General features: G+C 40.2%; 1 protein-coding gene across 1 annotated transcript in view; it reads right to left on the reverse strand.

Moving 5' to 3' along the window:
* Positions 1-19488, reverse strand: part of ADGRG4 (adhesion G protein-coupled receptor G4) — a 145433-nt gene that overhangs the window by 13526 nt on the left and 112419 nt on the right. Inside the window, 6 exon segments of the mRNA XM_081564014.1 lie at positions 4080-4348; positions 5275-5396; positions 7687-7790; positions 9908-9953; positions 11439-11558; positions 16883-17017. Coding sequence (XP_081420140.1) covers positions 4080-4348; positions 5275-5396; positions 7687-7790; positions 9908-9953; positions 11439-11558; positions 16883-17017 — 796 coding nt within the window.

Raw genomic sequence — 19488 nt, forward strand, 5'->3', positions numbered from 1 at the left:
CCCTTGCAGTCCACGGGACTCTCAAGAGTCTTCTCCAACACCAGAGTTCAAAAGCATCAATTCTTCAGCGTTCAGCTTTCTTTATGACCCAACTCTCACATCCATACATGACTACTGGAAAAACCATAGCTTTGACTCTACGGACATTTGTCGGCAAAGTAATGACTCTGCTTTTCAATATGCTGTCTAGGTTGGTCATAACTTTCCTTCCAAGGAGCAAGCAACTTTTAATTTCGTGGCTGCAATCACCATCTGCAGTGACTGTGGAGCCCAAGAAAATAAAGTCTGTCACTGTTTCCACTGTTTCCCTATCTATTTTCCATGAAGTGATGGGACTGGACACCATGATCTTAATTTTCTGAATGTTGAGTTTTAAGCCAGCTTTTCACTCTTCTCTTTCACTTTCATCAAGAGGTTCTTAATCCTGTTTGCTTTCTGCCGTAAGGGTGGTATCATCTGCATATCTGAGGTTATGGCTACTTTCCCTAGCTATCTTTTATTTTTAAATCATCAAGCCACTGTAGTTTATTTACTGTACTGCTTTTTAACAGTCTATTCCACTATATTCAGTCATGCTTCTGCTATAGAAGCATACAATTTGCAAATCTATGGAAGCATATAATAGGCAATAAGTAAACAAAGAAAATCTCACTTGCTTAAAAAGGATGGAGTCTCTACAGCAAAAGAGACACAGATATATAGAACAGTATTATCGACTCTATGGAGAGGGCGAGGGCGAGATGATATGGGAGAATGCCACTGAAGCATGTAAATTATCATATGTGAAACAAATCGCCAGTCCAGGTTCGATGCATGATACAGGGTGCTCGGGGCTGGTGCAGTGGGATGACCTGGAAGGATGGAATGGGGAGGGAGGTGGGAGGGAGGTTCTGGAAGGGGAATACATGTACACCCATGGTGGATTCATGTCAATGTATGGCAAAACCAATACAATATTGTAAAGTTAAAAAATAGATAAATAAACTAATTTAAAAAATAAAAGAATGGAGTCTCTAGATTAAAGTGATCAGCAATGAAGAGATAAATAATGAGAAAATCATAACATTAGGTATATTCTTGCTGAATTACTGAAGTCCAAATGTTACCAAAAAAGCAAAGAACTTCATAAATTCCCAGCAGAACAGATAAAACAGGAGGAAAAGTTAAAAAAAAATGACTACCCAGGAAAATAATAATATTCATGTTAATAGATGCAGTCCTCCCATAAACTCTGTAAAATAGAAATAAGCAAAAATAACTCTATTATAATATGAAAAATATTATTTACTGTAATCAACAAAAAGTATCACTTTAAATAGCAAAATTTTAAAATCACTTCAATTAATATCAGGAAGCTTATAGTGATAACTATCAAAACTATTATTTAACATTGGAGTTTTGAGCAATAGGAAAAGAAAATTATTAGAGAACATTTTTATACTAACATGATTTTAAGCCTAGGTAATCTAAGATATTCCCATCAACTATTAGAATTAATAAAAAAATTTATGAAATTCACATACATAAGACAGAAGTACCAAAAATAAACAGTTTTCTTTTGTAGGAAAAGAATCTAGAAATTAAAATATATACATCTGTGTTTTCCTCCTTTTCCAATAAAATGTTGAAAAACTCTAATGTATTAAATCTATTTACCAAACAATTCAATGCTACAGTTGGTATCTTTGGAACTAATTATGTCTCTTTACAAAAATCTAAGTACAAAGATATTAATCTGTAAAGCAATTATCTTTCAATTAAAAATAAATAAAATTTTTTAAAAAAGATAATAAAACACCATAGATCTCTGGATGCCAATATAAGCTCTGCATTTCTAAGGAAGTATAACTTCTACCAGCAGTCTTGATTCCAACTTGTGTTTCATCCAGCCTAGCATTTTGCATGATGTACTCTGCATATAAGTTAAATAAGCAGGGTGACAATATACAGCGTTGATATACTCCTTTTCCTATTTGGAACCAGTCCGTTGTTCCATGTCCAGTTCTAACTGTTGCTTCTTGACCTGTATACAGATTTCTCAGGAGGTGGATAGGGTGGTCTGGTATTCCCATCTCTTGAAGAATTTTCCACAGTTTGTTGTGATCCACACAAAGGCTTTGGCATAGTCAATGAAGTAGAAGTAGATGTTTTTTTCTGGAATTCTCTTGCTTTTTCTATGATCCAACAGATGTTGGCAATTTGATCTCTGGTTTCTCTGTCTTTTCTAAATCTAGCTTGAACATCTGGAAGTTCTCGGTTCACATATTGTTGAAGCTTGGATTGGGGAATTTTGAGTGTTATTTTGCTAGCATGTGAGGTGAGTGCAATTGTGTGGGAGTTTGAGCATTTTTTTGGCATTGCCTTTCTTTGGGAATGGAATGAAAACTGACCTTTTCCAGTCCTGTGGCCACTGCTGAGTTTTCCAGATTTGCTGGCATATTGAGTGCAACACTTTCACAGCATCATCTTTCAGGATTTGAAATAGCTCAACTGGAATTCCATCACCTCCTCTAGCTTTGTTCATGGTGATTCTTCCTAAGGCCCACTTGACTTTGCATTCCAGGATGTCTGGCTCTAGGTGAGTGATCACACCATTGTGGTAATCTGAGTCATTAAGATCTTTTCTGTATAGTTCTTCTGTGTATTCTTGCCACCTCTTCTTAATATCTTCTGCTTCTGTTAGGTCCATACCATTTCTATTCTTTATTGTGCCCATCTTTGCATGAAATATTCCCTTGGTATCTCTAATTTTCTTGAAGAGATCTCTAGTCTTTCCCATTCTACTGTTTTCCTCTATTTCTTTGCATTGTTCACTTAGGAAGGCTTTCTTATCTTTCCATGCTATTGTTTGGAACTCTGCATTCAGAGGGGTATATCTTTCCTTTTCTCTTTGGCCTTTCTCTTCTCTTCTTTTCTCAGCTATTTGTGGGCTTCCTCAGACAGTCATCTTGCCTTTTTGCACTAGCCATTTTGCCCTTTTGCTTTTTTCCATCTCCTATGGATCCAACACATTTTCTGAATGCTAACTGGTTTGAATAGGCAAGGGGTGGGAAAGAGCTGAGCTGTTCATGTCAGTTAGAATTACAGGAAAGCCAACCAATGAAATGACATTTAAATTAGGAACTATTCGCCCTAAGTTCCTTCCTGGCTTCTTCTATAGGGTGGCAGAATGGTGACAGTTATAAGACATGGTGTGAAACGGAGTATGTCTGAACCAGCACCCTCTCACATCTTTCAAGTCTTTTCCCTGGCCCTTAAACAATCTGACTACATCTTAGAGCTCAAAGGTCAAACTATGGAGATAGACTTCCTGGTTCAAACCCCAGTTCTGCCACTTACTAGCCATGCAAATTCTGGCAAATTACATAATCTCTTTGTGCCTCAGCATCCTCATCTGTTAAGTGGGAATAATGAAACCTTTCCCATAGAGATATTGTGAAGATTAAATGTTATTGCTGTTGTTTAGTTGCTCAGTCATGTCTGAATCTTTGCAACCCCATGGACTGTAGACTGTCAGGCTCCACTGTCCATGGGATTTTCCAGGCAAGAATACTGGAGTGGGTTGCCATTTCCTTCTCCGGGGGATCTACCCCAACCAGGGATCAAACCCACATCTCCTGCATTGGCAGGTGGATTCTTTGCCACTGAGCCACCAAGGAAGCCCTGAAGATTCAAGCTTAGATTAAATGAGACACTTTGAACCATGTTGGCACATGGAACACTACCTCAGTGTTGGCTAATGTATCCATGTGTATTTGTTGGGATTGTAACTTGAGAAAGAGAAGGATAAAAGCTGACAGATTCACTACTATAGATCTAGAATTTACACGCAGCGCACCAGCACACCAGCAGGTGCTCAGTAAATATATGTGAACCAGTGTCTCACCATAGAGGTCAAAAGCTTGATTTACAGAGTAATACAGACAGAAAAAGAAATGCCCACCCAAAAACCAGTGAGGCAATGCTTAATTCCTTACCTATGATAATAGCAGAAGTTTGGTCCCAAATACTTGTATAATAGAATTAGACAGACACAGGCTTGAAACAGAGACATCAAGGACAATGGCAGATATACTTACCCCAGCCAACCAGACAAAATTTAAGGATATAATTGGGAATGTATATGTTGAAGACTTTGACTAGAGCGAAATACATGTGGACTGTCGCCACTCCCATCCAATTCAAAGACACGAGCAGGAAGTAATGAAGTGCCACAGCAACTGTGATACAAAGGCCCACTTTCTGAAATGATGATGGCCAGGAATTGACTAGAAATACCAGGTTTAGCATCAGTAGTGCTGTGTACAAGTTGATCAGAATTTTTGAAGGATGATCTTTTGGAAGTTTGCTAAAGGAAAAAGCACAATGTGAGGCAGGGTCTCTGCTTTTGATCAAGCATGGCCATGCTTTGTATGTATAATAAGTGAAAAAATAAAAGAACTGCCTATTAAAATTTAATTATTCATATTATCTTATATGTACTGAATTTTTGAGTCCCCCACCATCTTTCCAGGTAGAATAAAAATATTCTAAATAAGGTGACCTTTAGTAACAGGAATAATAATAGCTTCTCTCAGCTAAGCAGTCCCCTTTTTTGAAAGAAAAGGAAGGAAAGACTTTCTTGGATACTACAATTCCACCATCATTCCTTCAACTGACTCAAGACTAAATCTACACACGAGCAAGTAGCAGGATGACTATAGGAACCATTTCACATAGTTACATGGGTATTTCAAAGATCCAGATACTTGACTTCATGGAATTTTTCATGAATTTTCTATTTTCACTTGAAAAGAATTTTCAAGTCTTTTGCCTGTTTTTAATGTATTGTCTTCCTTTTGCTTCTTGCTTTGTAATTTTTAATATATTCTGCATACAAGTCCTTTGTCAGATATATGTATAGTGAATATCTTCTCTTAATCTGTGGCTTGCATTTTCACTATTTTCATGATATCTTTTGATGAAAAAAAGCTCTTAATTTTAATGAAGTCCAATTGATTAACTTCTTCTTTAATACTTAGTGTTTCTATACCCTGTTGGAGAAATCTTTTCCTATCTCAAGCCTATTGTTTTAAAAATTCAATTACAATCTTTTTTTTCAGAGGAGCCTTCATTTTTTTTAACCTGTCTACTTCATAATCTAAAGGATCTGACCTCTGCCTATTGTGACGAATAAGAACACCTTTGTTAAATTAACATGAAATTAACAAGGTTACAATGCCAAGAGCATCCATAAAACCAAATTAAACTTAGAGTAAGACTCCACCAACTTACTGAAAAGCTATGTATGTCACTACTGCAGCTCCCAGGAAAATGGAGGAAATTCCACATCTGATGTATGTTATAATCATTAATATCCGTTCATTCACTGCACCCACTGCAGACCTGGATAAGTCCTAGGGAATGCAATGTGTTGTATTTTATACATTTGGCTAGGCAAATTTATGGTAAAAAGTTTCCAGTGCTCACTAACAGTAGGTTCCTAGGATGTACAGCATCTCTGTTAAAGCTCTTATAAAACCAGAGTATGTAGATGGATATACAGTAAGACTGTATATTGTTCGTTGATTATGCCTAGTGCAACATACTGTGTATGGGGCATGGAGAGCCATCAACAGCACTGGAAGAACATTTAGTCCTTGGTTTTATTGTCATTAACATGTTCCACACTTCAAATATAACCAAACTAATAGATGCGAATTTGAGATACAAAGTGAATTATTATCTGAACTGAGCGTTCCAAAACATTGCACAGAACATCAAAAAAAAAATGTTCCTTTTGCTTAGACCTTCAATAATTTTCATAAAATTAAGAGACAAAGTGGACCTTAGACATCACACAAACCAGTAATTTCTTAACCTGAGGACTACAAAAGACTTGAAATAGTGTGCAAATTACTCAAATATATTAGTGCATCATTCTGGGAAGACAGTCCATACTTTTCATCAGATGGCAACGGAGCTTCGTGACTTCTAAAAGGTTAACAAATGCTGGTCTACTCTGGTAGTTCTCAACTGGACACAGTCTTATCCCTCTCTGGGACATGTGGCAATGTCTGGAGACATTTTTGGTTGTCACACCTGAAGAAGGTGCTACTGGCATCTAGTGGGTAGAGACCAGAAATGCTGCTAAACAACCTTGAATGCACAAAACAGCACCCACAGCAAAGAAATATTTGGCCCAAAATAGCAATAGTGCTAAGGTTAAGACATCCTCATCTACTCCAATCTTTCACATTCCAGAAGACAAATTTAGGATCCAAACAAGTGAAATAACCTGACTGAGATCACATAGATAGCTAGTAACAGAGCTAGACTGTGAACCATGGTCTTTTGACTCATGCTGTAATGTTCCAACCAATTTGCAGGAGGGTAAACAAAATTCTTACAGTTCAATAAGTATCAATGGGTTACCTCTTATTTTTTGAGTAGACATGGTAAAAAAAAAAAAAAGAAAAAGAAAACTATAAAACAGACTCTCAGCCCTCAGGAATTTTACCATTAGTAGAAGAAACAACTCATACACAACACATTCATATACCAATATATAATATATACAGCACAATAACTTAGGAGAACTAAGAAAGTATTCAAGGGTGGGTAGAGAAGAAGGAAATGCATTTGAGAGCCATTTTGAAGGAAAACTCATCAAGTCCTGATGTTAGGGAGGACCATAGGAAACTGAAGGAGAGAAGGAGTAACAATTACTCCAAGGCTCTAAGCCTGGATATACAAGTTGATCGGATAACTCTTGTTTGGTTAACTATCACAAGTATTACAAATAAATATTTCTTTCTTACACTACAATTTGGCAATAACTATTAAAATTTAATATTCTAATTGGAAGCAATTCTATTTCCATCAATTTATTCTATAGAAATACACCAGTATTAAAAGACAAATAAATAAAAATGTGTACTATAGCATTGTTCACAATGGAGAAAAACAGTAACAACTCAAATGCTTACTGTAGCAGATTGGTTAAATTCCACTGTGTTAAATTCACACAGTGGAATACCATAAAAATATTTTTAAAAATTTAAGTAGATAAACATATATTTGTCTGAGAGGTGTCCAATATATATTGTTAAGTGAAAAGCAAGTGGTAAAAACAGTATATATAATTTGATCCCATTTTTTAAAAACCAAAAGATATATTAATATACATATATAGGAAAAGAATCTGAAAGAACATACATAAAGGTGTTAAAGATGGTGATTTCTTTGGAGGGGGATTATAGGGACCTTTTCTGTAAAGTTTGAATTTTGCGAAATCAGCATGAATTTTACAAGGAAAAAATAAACATTTGTTTCAATTTGCTCTACTTTGAATGAACAAGGTGGGGGGCTTTTTTCCACTTTCATGCCACTTTCCCATAACTTAGTTCATACATATATTCTTAGTCTGTAATCTAATAAAAGTTGTCAAAACTCTATTAAGGAGTGATTAAGAGGCAACCAGGCTTCCCTAGTGGCTCTGACGGTAAGTAATCTGCCTGCAATGCAGGAGACCTGGGTTCGATCCCTGGTTCGGGAAGATCCCCTGGAGAAGGGAATGGCTACCCACTCTGATATTGTTGCCTGGAGAATTCCATGAACAGAGGAGCTTGGTGGGCTACAGTCCATAGGGTCTCAAAGAATCAGACATGACTGGCGACTAACACTTCACACACTGAGACAACTCACCATTAAGACTCTGAAATGGGTAAGGTGATCACACTGACAGATTGTGTAATTTACGTTTGTTTCCTTTATGTTACAGCCTGATGAATTCCATCCACCTTGCCCATCTGCAAGCGACAGGAAGGAATTTCAAAGCAATTTTGCTTTTCTCAGAAATGTTTGACTTTTCATTATATGTACCTTTCCAACGTGTGCTATAATTAGTATTGTTTGTTAAGACAGCACTATAATCGAACACTGAAATTAAATTAATCCTAATAGGCAGAATTGACTTGTGGAGAACTTCGTAAATGGCCTAACTTCTTTGGTTCTCACTTTTCCTGTTCTTTTACAGATTAGGACAGACTTTAATGATGAACAACAGTCCTGCCACCATGCTGGAGTGACAGAGTAAGGACTGTTTTTTTCAAGTAGCACAAAGAGGAAACAGATCTAGAACTTTTTGAAGGATCTGAGCTACGGAATACAGGCTGACACGTGGGGTTCCTCAGTGGGACTGGAATAAACATTTGAAACAACCAGCTCAACCTAGAATTCAAATGGTCTCAAATGTTTTGCAGGTTATGGCCTAGAACTCCTTCGGGCCAATTAAAGCCTCTGGTCTACTTGACACCTGCCTAGTTTCTCATTCCTGAGCACATTCAGAGTTCTAGAACTAACCCACATACCTTGAGAACCTGTAGATCTTGGGTACTAGATGACATTTAGAGTTAAACCTCTAGAGCAGTACTAGACCAGAGGGGTTCTCCTAGGGCAGGGAGCTAAGTGTGGTTAAAATTTGTCCATCCGGGATAACACTAAGAGATTCCAGAAGTTCTAGATCCATGGACAGGGGGTGGGGGCAAAAGATGACCTGGAAGGAGCCCATTAATGGATATTAATGAACACACAGATCAGCTTATTGAGGCTATGGGGGCCAAAGCTTACCATTTTACAGGTATCTTACCCTGAACGACTTGAAGGGGACCAGGAAAGGACAGTGCTATCTCTGTTGTAAGAAAGCAGTAGTATTCCCTTCCCCCACCCCAGAATTCCAAGAATACTAAAAAAGGAAACATCCCAGACAGAGCTTCTACAGGTGGAAGGACTGCTCTCAGAGACACTCCTGGCATTCCAGGAGCAATTGCTTCTGTGCAGGAATTTTCTGAGATGGGGCTACATCCCTACAGATTCCAATGGCAATGGCAAGCTTAAGAGGAACCCATTCAGCAATCCCTTTCCATCACCCTTCTCTCTCTTTTTTAAAATTTTTATCAGAGTATACTTGAGTCACACACAGTATGTTAGTTTCAGATGTGCAGCAAAGTGAGTCAGACATACATATACATATATCCACTCTGTTTTAGATTCTTTTCCCATATAGGCCATTACAGAATATTGAGTAGAGTTCCCTGCGCTATACAGTAGGTCCTTATTAGTATATAGCAGTGTGTATATGCCAATCCCAAACTCCCAATGTATCCACCTTACCCCCTGGTAACCATAAGTTTGTTTTCTACATCTGGGACTCTATTTCTGTTTTGTAGGTAAGTTCACTTATAGCCTTTTTTTAGATTTCACATATGAGTGATATCATGTGATATTTCTTTCTCTGTCTGACTTACTTCACACATTTGGAGCTTCTCTAAGTCCATCTATGTTGCTACAGATGGCATTATCTCTATGACTCCTTCTCTTATGGTCCCCCAAAATTCATACTCCATCAAGTAGGAAGGGTCCTTAGAAACCAATCAGAATGTCTTATCCCCTCCATGAAAAGATAAAAATATTGAAGCACCTAGAGAGTAAACGGACCACTCAAGGTCACACAGTCAATGTAGAAGAGAAGAGGGAAAAACAGAGGAGATACTAGACCTGGCAGATCTCATGGGAAAGCTCAGATAAAGAGCCAGATCTTCATTCCTCAGCTTTCTTCAAACAGCTCAAGGCTGCTCTGTACTGCTGTCTTCCAACTTTCTTTCTTCCAGCTTGCTGAGTTATGTGCTTTCTTTCTAATCTCCTAAATAAGTCTTTTTTTCAAAAAGAAAGTTTTAAAAATGAAACTCCCATGCCCTAATTAGATATGAAGCATATTCATATCTCGGTCATTCGGAGTTCCCTGTAGGGTCTGTTAAAACAGTAGCTTCAGTCCAGCTTGCTCCCACGTAACTCCCAAATAGCAACACGGTCAGGGACAAAGTCTCATTGAGAGCGAAAGCCAAAGCTTGCTATGAAAATTACTTACCGTTATTCCCAAAGTCCCAAAAGGCACAGCAAACTTGATCATATTTCTAGAAAAAAGAAAAATCAGAGGCAAATAGCTTTCCTTGCGACCGTCACCAAATATTGACAACTACACATAAGTCTTTTCTTCTTGATGTTTTCTCAAAGAGTAGACACACACACACACACCATTTGTGAGCCAGTTTTAAAATAAACTCCAAGTACCCTGGGGTTTACAAGTGAATAACAAAATGATATGTTACTGCTGCATAGTGATCTGGTATGTATCCTTTAACATCTTTGGTAAAGTGAGAATTTGCCATGTCTTCCTGGTACAAGGTCCAGGAGGAGGATTGGAGTAGCTCTGGTGTGCCGTAGGTGCTTCTTGTGAAATTCTGGAATTTGGGGCTCATAGCTGAGATCAAGCCTTATGGATACAATATTCAGATGCCTCAGGCTTCCTTGGTGACTCAGAGGTAAAGAATATGCCTGCCAATGTGACACGGGTTTGATCCCTGATCCAGGAAGATCCCACATGCTGTGGAGCAACTAAGCCCATGAGCCACAGCTACTGAGCCTCCGCTCTAGAGTCCAAGAGCCAAAACTACTAAGCTCACGTAGACCCTGTGCTCCACAACAGAAGCCACTGCAATGAGAAGCCCAAGCACCACAACTAGATAGTGGCCCCGGCTCACCACAACTAAAGAAAAGCCCACACTGCAACAAAGACCCAGCAGAGCCAAAAATAAAATAAATAAATAATAAAAAAAGACTGGTCCGCCTCCTCATCAGGTCTAGTGAGCATTCCTGAAGCCTCACCAGCTCCTGCAATCTCCAAGGAGCTGGAGGGCAATGAGAAATTGGTTGTGGGAGATGCCTGGAGAGCTGTGGCCCCAGCCAGAATAAGAGATCTTACCTGTTAAATATATTTCATTTGGTATCTTTTTTAAAGAATTCCTTCTCCCACTGTTCCTTTTTTCCTTCTAGAATTAAGACCTGTGAAAAATATGCTGTACCATATGGTCTTTTAGATTGGCAATGAAGGAAGCTATTAAGACTCCACACTGGACATAGATTAACATCAAAGAATGGAGTAGTAGTTCATTCTTATATCACGGCTAAATTTGAGCATTTAGTAATATATACCTTATGTTATGCCATATGACTATAGTTTTAATTCTTTGGTGATAATTAATACATATTTTAATGCTCTTCATGGAAATTCAAAGGATAAAAATGTTTCACTACGTTGAATTAACTTGTTTGCCTTTCTCAAAAATAAATGGAATTAAATATCATTTAGAGTGATGGGAAAACCAAAAGATCCACTTGCCCCCAGTCACTCCCCTGCTGATCTGCCACAGCGCTGGAAACCTGCTGCTACTTATCCCTTTGGACTAAGGCGTTATTTCTAAAGTCCCCAATGACAATACACCTCTGCTACCTGGAAGGGAACAATGTTTGTTAAATCTTGGAATTACATCTGTTAAGTAGCCAATTGTTTTTAACAGGAGAATCCGGGAGGGGTTCTGAGATGAAAATGGATACGTTACCCGGTTTCCTTGAACATGCTGCAGAGTAATAACCACTGGGTCTGCCAAGTTTTGAATGGATATATCAGAAATGCTGGCACTCACGACATATGTGGTTAATGCTTTCATGATGTTTCTGGTCTGCAGATGAAAAATACAAGGAAGAGGAGTTCAGGCCCTACCTTTCTAATTTCTGGCATGTTAATCATCAGTCTAGAATTCTGAAGTACTGCACGGCATTAGGTACAGACATGTGGAAAATAAAATTGCAAGCTAAGAGGGGAGTTTCAGAGATAATTTAGCTCATCTCCTGTCTTCACATCAGGTCTAAATTATACCCAGCTGGACAAATGTCCAGCCATATACCCAAATATCTATCCAATGAGCACTGGTTTTGCACCTGCAACAAAGTTCAGCTATTGCCTACTAGTGAACTCCAGACTCTGACATGACGCTGTTGCTGCTGCTGCTGCTGCTGCTGCTGCTAAGTTGCTTCAGTCGTGTCTGACTCTCTGCGACCCCATAGACGGCAACCCATCAGGCTCCCCCGTCCCTGGGATTCTCCAGGCAAGAATACTGGAGTGGGTTGACATGACGCAGTTTATCCCAATTCTAACCCTCATCCATCTTTACTTTCTTTGAGAGAGCCTCTCCTTATAAGGAACATCAACTTATGATGGGTTAGTTACAACCTCTTCCTGTTACATCCTCATTGGCAATGGAAGCTGGTTGATTATCATCCAGCTTGGAAGAGTGTCCTACCAGGACACCGTGAACTCTTGAACATAGGCACTGTGTGTCCTGGTGTCCCCCGCATGGCCTAGCACACAACAAGGTTTATCTTGTACCTACGGTGAGCCAGTTACTTTGTTAAGGGTGTTTCACGTGCACTATCTTCCGTTCTCACTGGAACGATGTAGGCATTTTTCAGGTATACTGGGGCTTGGGAAGACTCAAAAGCTTGGACAAAGTCACACAGTTGGTGAACGATAGAGCAGGGATGCATCATTAACATTGGTCTAAAGGAAATGTAGCCATTGAGATGCAGAGCTTGCTAATGCAGAGCCATTGAGATGCCGGGCCCATGGGCCACAGGCCAAGGCTCTAGGTGGCCAGGCAGCTGGGAAGGAGCTGTTTCTGGGGCTCACCTGAAGAGATGAGAGATGGGGCTGGTACAGGGCAGGATAGAGAGGAAGCAAAGCCTCTGAGGACTTGCCAAGAAAGCCTAGAAGTGGGGCGCCCTGATGATGTCCCAAGAAGAACCTGCTGGGCCACTTTTAGAAGATGCCAAGCCCTCAAATTTCCTCAAATTTTCCAAAATCACTGCAGATGGTGACTGCGGCCATGAAATTAAAAGACACTTGCTCCTTAGAAGAAAAGCTATGACAAACCTCGACAGTGTATAAAGGTCCATATAGTCAAAGCTATGGTTTTTCCAGTAGTCATGTATGGATGTGAGAACAGGACCATAAAGAAGGCTGAGAGCTGAAGAAGTGATGCTTTTGAACTGTGGTGCTGGAGAAGACTCTTAAGAGTCCCTTGGACTGCAAGGACATCCAACCAGTCCCTGCTAAAGGAAACAACCCTGAATATTCATTGGAAGGACTGATGCGGAAACTGAAACTCCAATACTTTGGCCACCTGATGTGAAGACCTGACTCATTGGAAAAGACCCTGATGCTGGGAAAGATTGAGGGCAGGAGGAGAAGGGGACGACAGAGGATGAGATAGTTGGATGGCATCACCGACTCAATGGACATGAGTTTGAGCAAACTCTGGGAGATGGTGAAGGACAGGGAAGCCTGGTGTGCTGCAGTCCATGGGATTGCAAAGAGTCGGACATGACTGAGCAACTGAACAACAACAAATTTCTGAGCTCTTCAGACATTGGGAAATGAGGAATTATGAACATAGCCTGGGGCTCCCTGAGGAAGCTACTCACTTTCTGTTCCTGACCAGCTCTGTTCAACCAAAGCCAGCCTGGTGGTTCAGTGCTTCCCTTCCCAGAGGAATCCCCCTGGGCAATTCTTATGTAGAGGAGCGTTTGCAGCAAGATCCAGAGGAAAGGGTTCTGGCTGGTGGTCAAAAAGACAAGTCCTAGGCCAGGCCCTCTTGTTTCTTGAAAGTCCCTTCCCCTTTCTGGGACACTGGTAACATGAAGGAAGGTGGACCAAATACCTAACAACCCTCCCAACTTAGTCTAAGAGATGTGGTTTTCTGTAGTGAGAAGGCCAAAGGAGGAGAAACACATAGTGACTTGGGACTGAATTAACCTACTTTCTGGCTTTATTTCCTTGACCTACAAAGTGGCAACCATTCAGGGAAAGGAACTAAACCCTTGCTCACTCTTCTACCCTCTAGTTCTAGGCTCTGGTTGGACCTATTTCCACTTCTGAAGCTTTACAGAAGCGGTTTCCTCTGCCTAAAACACTCCTCCCTCCTTCTCCTCACCCTTTTAAATCTTCTAGCTGGTACTCGACCTCCATCTCAGCTGACATTTCTCCTACAGAGTCCTTTCCTGAGCTCCCAGACAGCAGTAGGTGCTGGGGCTCTGTGCTTCCAGAGCCCCTGGGCCATATTGTACTTGCCTTGGGCTTTGGCCCTCTCCCCAAGAGCCACCGCTAGTGGAGGGGTGGAAGAGGAGGCACATGTTTTCCAAGAGTGGTGTTTTATTAACAACAAGGGTTCCCCCTAGTGGCTCAGACAGTAAATATTCTGCCTGCAATGCAGGAGACCCAGGTTCAATGCCTGGGTTGGGAAGATACCCTGGAGAAGGAAATGGCAACCCACTCCAGTATTCTTGCCTGGAGAATTCCATGGACAGAGGAGCCTGGTGGGCTACAATCTCTGGGGTCTCAAAAAGTTGGACACGACTGAGTGACTAACACTTTCACTTAAAGTAATATGTTGTAATGACAGTTAAGGTTTTGATCAAAAGATATTAGAAGAAGTAGTGTGAAAGCAGAGCTGTGAGACTTGGAACTTGGGCGGGGCAGGGTTTGTAGTTAAACTGTGGCATCTCTTGTATGTGCTTACTCCCCCAAAATGAGTGGCTCAGGTCCCAGCCTCAGGTCACCCCCTTGCATGGGAGAACCCTCCCCCATACAGCACCACACAATACACATAGTAGGAGTTCAATAAATATTTGCTAGTTGAATAAATAACTGGGTGAATAAATGAATAATTTGTGTCACCTCCAGCAGGTCCCTTCCCCTCTCTGGGTCTCAGTATCCGCATTGGTAAAATGAGGAGATGGGACACAATGAATTATAAGGACCCTTCCGGTTCTGAAATTGATGGTAGGTTACTTCTAATCCTTCTTCATCTGCCACTATGACGTCTGAAGGCTAATTTTGGCAAAGATCTTTAATCTTTTTCAGTAGAAGGTGTTAGTGAATAAAAATGACTTATTAGGTGTGAAATGTATGCAAAACAGGTTTATCTTTTATTTTACAAAACAAGCACACCTCTCTGAAGAAAGGAGAGAAGCTAAGACCAAAATAATGGCATCTGAGGTGACAGAAATTACAAGCTTGCCAAAATGGTCTGAGTGGTATGAACCACATTCTTAATTTTTATTATAATTATTTGTTCATTAACTGGCTTGTCCTGGGTCCAGCCTATTTTTCTCCATTAAAAATGCTTAATAAATATATAGCTAGTGAAAGCATGTTGAGTACCTAGCCCTATGCTAGGTGCTATGAAAATAAAACATGTCTGAGCCATGACATATGCCACAGCCTCCTTGGGAATACCAGTCTAGAAACTAGGCAGAGGTGTAAGACAAGAATACAAGCAGAGGGTAAGGAGGAGAGCAGGGGTTCATGAACTTTAGGCAAACTTCCTGGGTGGAATTTGAGCTAAGCCCATAGGAACAAATAGGATTTAGACAGAGAGGGGAGCAATTACAGAATTCCAGGAGAACAGCATCCTAGAGATATAGCTGGAGATAATGTTATAATGAATTGATATGCAGTATGTTTAAGCTGGCTCAGTACAACTGCCTCCAAATAACTATGGAAATTTGACCATTAGAAATTCATTTGTTTGGATAGTCTCTTTAAAAAATGTGCACACCCAGGCACTAATGCATGAACCTCATAAATACTTGAACTTTGGAGTCAGACATCCTGGATTTGATTCCTAGCTATGCCACTTCCTAGCTGTGTGACTTTGGGCAAAATTACTTAACCTCTGTGTCTTAGTCTGTTAGGGCTGCTATAACAAAGTCCAGATTACATGGCTTATAAACAACAGAAATTTATGTTTCACAGTTCTAGAGGCTGCAAGTCCAAGACCAAGGTGCCTACATGGTTGGGTTCTAGTGAAGGCTTGTTTTCTGGTTGACACCTTCTTGCTGTATTCTCACATGGTGGAAGGGGTGAGAGAACTCTCTGAGGCTTCTTCCATAACAGCACTAATCTCATTCATGAGGGCCCCATCCTCATGACATAATCACCACCCAAAGGACTCACTGGCTGATACATCACCTTGGGGGTTAAGATGTCAACACAAGAATTTTGAGAGGATACAAATGTTCATATCAGAGCACTCTTTGAGTCTTGGAGTATAAATACTAACAATTAAGAGTGATCATCAGCAACATCATGCCAACTCTGATTGCTCTCTTCCCAGCAGCTAGATGGGACAGAGCAGGCTGAAGAAATGGGCTTTTCATTAGGCGGAGCCCCAAGATAATCAAATAGTAAAATCAATGTAAACGCTTACATGGTGTTAATTGTGTACAAGGCACTATTCTAAGCATTTTATATATATTAAGTCCTTTAATCCTTCAACAGCCCAGTGAGGTACTACTATCCTTCTGTTTACATAGGAGGAAACAAAGGCACTGGGAGTTGAAGAACTTGCCCACGAGTTCACGTGGGTGGACAATGGCACAGCCAGCTTTAAATTCTGCATCTGGCCCCAGGGTCCCTGCTGTTACCCACCACATCATACTGCCTCTCTGTTTAATAACAGGTGAGGACAGAAGCCCTTAGAGTAGGTTCTGTGGAGGCGGTGGGGAAGAGCAACGATGTCTGCAGGCAAGTGTCCTGCTGGACATCACTCAGCTTCAAATAAATTGGCCTGAGAAATGTGCGTGTTGGCTTTGAGGATACAGGGGAGATTTGAGAGGGGAGCACAGATAAGCCAAAATGGCATTTCATTAGGAGAACTCGCTGTTCTTTTCTGGTTTTGAAACATCTTGAGGCCTCCATTTGGTCACCAGATAATCCTTAAGGTCCCTTCCAAAGCTGAGAAGCTGTGAAAATGAAAAACTGAGGAACATCATTAAAGTAGACGTTGATTCATGCTGAGAGCCAGGGATTGTGCTGGGAGATTTGCAGAATAAATCAGAGAGCATATTTGAGAATAAACAGCACATCATGAAAATAGCAAGAGTTCATAATCACAGTGAGTCACCATATGTCAGTTCATGACAGTTACCAGAGGCAAGAACTTACCTTAAAGAGTGAAGTTTGGCCAAAAAAATTAAACAAGATGGTGTGTAAGCTGCTAAGAGGAATTCTCTCCCTCAGTGATTTAGGTAAATATATGGAGGCCAAAACTCTCCCCAGAGGGACTTTGTCTAGGGAAATCTGTCAAGAAAAATCAGGAAATAAAAAACAGAGTCATCATCCATCAGCTTGAAGTCCTCCCCGCTTTCTGCCCCAACCCCAGCCCTGGAGGATCACACAGAGGGCTGAAGGGTGAGAACTAGCTCCATCAGCTATGCAAATCTTTTATTGAGTGGACCAAAAAGCTCCTTCAGGTTTTTGAACAATGTTATTGAAAAACTTTTGTTGTGGCTGAACGAACATTTTGGCCAACTCAATACATGCCCACACTCAGATTACAGGCCAAGATGTGACCCAGGGGGAACACAGACCTAGACGCACGCACGCACACACACACACACACACACACACACACACACACACCACTTTTCCTTTCTTGACCTATCCTTGTTTCTGTCCCTTCGATCTGCTTCCACCTGGGTATTCATAGAGGTGGAAGAAGGATGAAAAATAAGGTGATTTGCCATAATTCTCAGGAATAAAGGCTGGTCTTCAAAAGCAGGCTACCTTCTCCCATTCAGTTCTGAGAGGGAAAGAAAAAAAAAACGGAAAAAAAAACCAACACAGCGACATTAGGCGTTGTCTTACAGTATATTGAGCAATGTTTTTCTTAAAAAGTGAGGCATTAGGCTTTAGGAATTAGAGGCTCACTATTAGAAGAGTTTGCTGATTTGACTGGTGCATGTGAGCATGTTAAGTCACTTCAGTCGTGTTCGACTCTTTGCAACCCCAAGGACTATAGCCTGCTAGGCTCCTCTTTCCATGGGATTCTCCAGGCAAGAAGACTGGAGTGGGTTGCCATTCCCTTCTCCAGGGGATCTTCCCAACTCAGGGATCGAACCTGCATCTCTTATGTCTCCTGAGTAGGCAGGTAGGTTCCTTATTACTAGCACCACCTGGTAATAGTATTTGATAAGCACAGGTATATTTTTGAGAGTGAAAGAGGGCTTTATCAATAATTACACTGGAACCACAGTTGCAAACCTGGACTCTCCCAGGAAAAACAAGAGTATATGAGACCCTTACATGCATCCTGTCATTGAACCCCTCTATTGATTCTGGAAGATATGTAGTATTATATCAGGAAATGAAGGCTCAGAAAAGTTAAGTGACTTGTCTAGGGTCACACAGCTGGGGTGTAGCTGAACAAACATAAATGTAATCTGCACCCACATTTTCCCCATTATCCATTCTGCTTTTCAAGGAACTATTATCTCGCTGGGTATATCATGGGGAGACGAAAGTTTGTAATATTTCTGAAAATGAATTGTGAGCCCAAAAGCCATATGGCTCTTCTCCTGGCACAAATGAACTTCGCTACAGCAATCAAGTACTATGAAGAGGTGATGATTTAGCTTCAACATGTGAGCGATTTTGGTACCAAGAAGTTCATTGGGGTTGCTTGGCTTTTTTCTTGACCAGGGTCTTTCATAGAAAGCCCTATATGTAAACAAAATGCAGTGGGAAGATATTTACTTCCAGTATGGTTGAGTAGCTCCAAATCGACTCAACCTTCCTACATATAACAGCTATACAGAATACAATGACTTGAAGACACTGGAAAATGAACAAAACCAGGCAGGTTCTGGAGAAGAGTAGACACTTGGGAAAAAAGTGGCATCACAAGGTGAATTAGCTGTTTTTACAGCTGTTAGCCAGATGGCAGCCTGAACAAACACTGTGAAGGACATTCAAAATTCTGATAGAAAATCTTCAGTCTTTGTGGCATGAAGAACCAAAAAACAAAGGTCAGGGTAACTACAGCCACTGGGAGGTCAAGGGGAGATCTTGGAAAGGAGAGAGCTAGTGATGGGGAGCCAAAATTCTGAGTATAAACTCAGCTTGACCTCGGAACCACATACATATAGGACAGACTTCAACTAAGGATAAAGGAATTTAACTGACATTTGAGCTGCCATCCAAGAGATGGAATCTAGTTTGACTCCAACCATGTTAATTGTCTGGTATAACAAAAAAAAAAAAATTTCAGAGAAATACAGAAAAATCCAGAGTCTCCACAATACACCATTCACAAAAGCCAGGACATAATCCAAAATTACCCTATATGTTAAGAAAAAAAAGAAAATGACCCATTTTCAAGTGAAGACAATCAATGGAAATCAATCTTGAGATTACTCAGATGTTAGAATTAGCAGACAAGGATTTTAAAGGCTTAAGTGTTTAAAGAAAATATACTTGCAATTATGCTAAAAGAGTAAATAACAGAGAAACAAAAGCAAAAAAAAAACAAAATGGAAATTTTAGAACTAAAAATACAATATTAAAACTTTTAAAAATTGCACTGAGTGGACTTAGTAGTAACATGAAGATGACAGAGGTCAGTGAACTTGAAGAGAAATCAATAGAATTATACTATCAGAAGACTAAATAGTAAAATGATTGCAAACATGAATACAGTCTCAGGGACCTGTGGGGCAGCATCAAAAAATCTTACATCCATGTAATCAGAATCCCTAAAGGAGAGGAGAGAG

Source organism: Giraffa tippelskirchi, chromosome X, assembly GCF_054371585.1.
Source record: "Giraffa tippelskirchi isolate mGirTip1 chromosome X, T2T-mGirTip1v1.2.pri, whole genome shotgun sequence".
In the NCBI taxonomy this organism is placed as follows: Eukaryota; Metazoa; Chordata; class Mammalia; order Artiodactyla; family Giraffidae; genus Giraffa; species Giraffa tippelskirchi.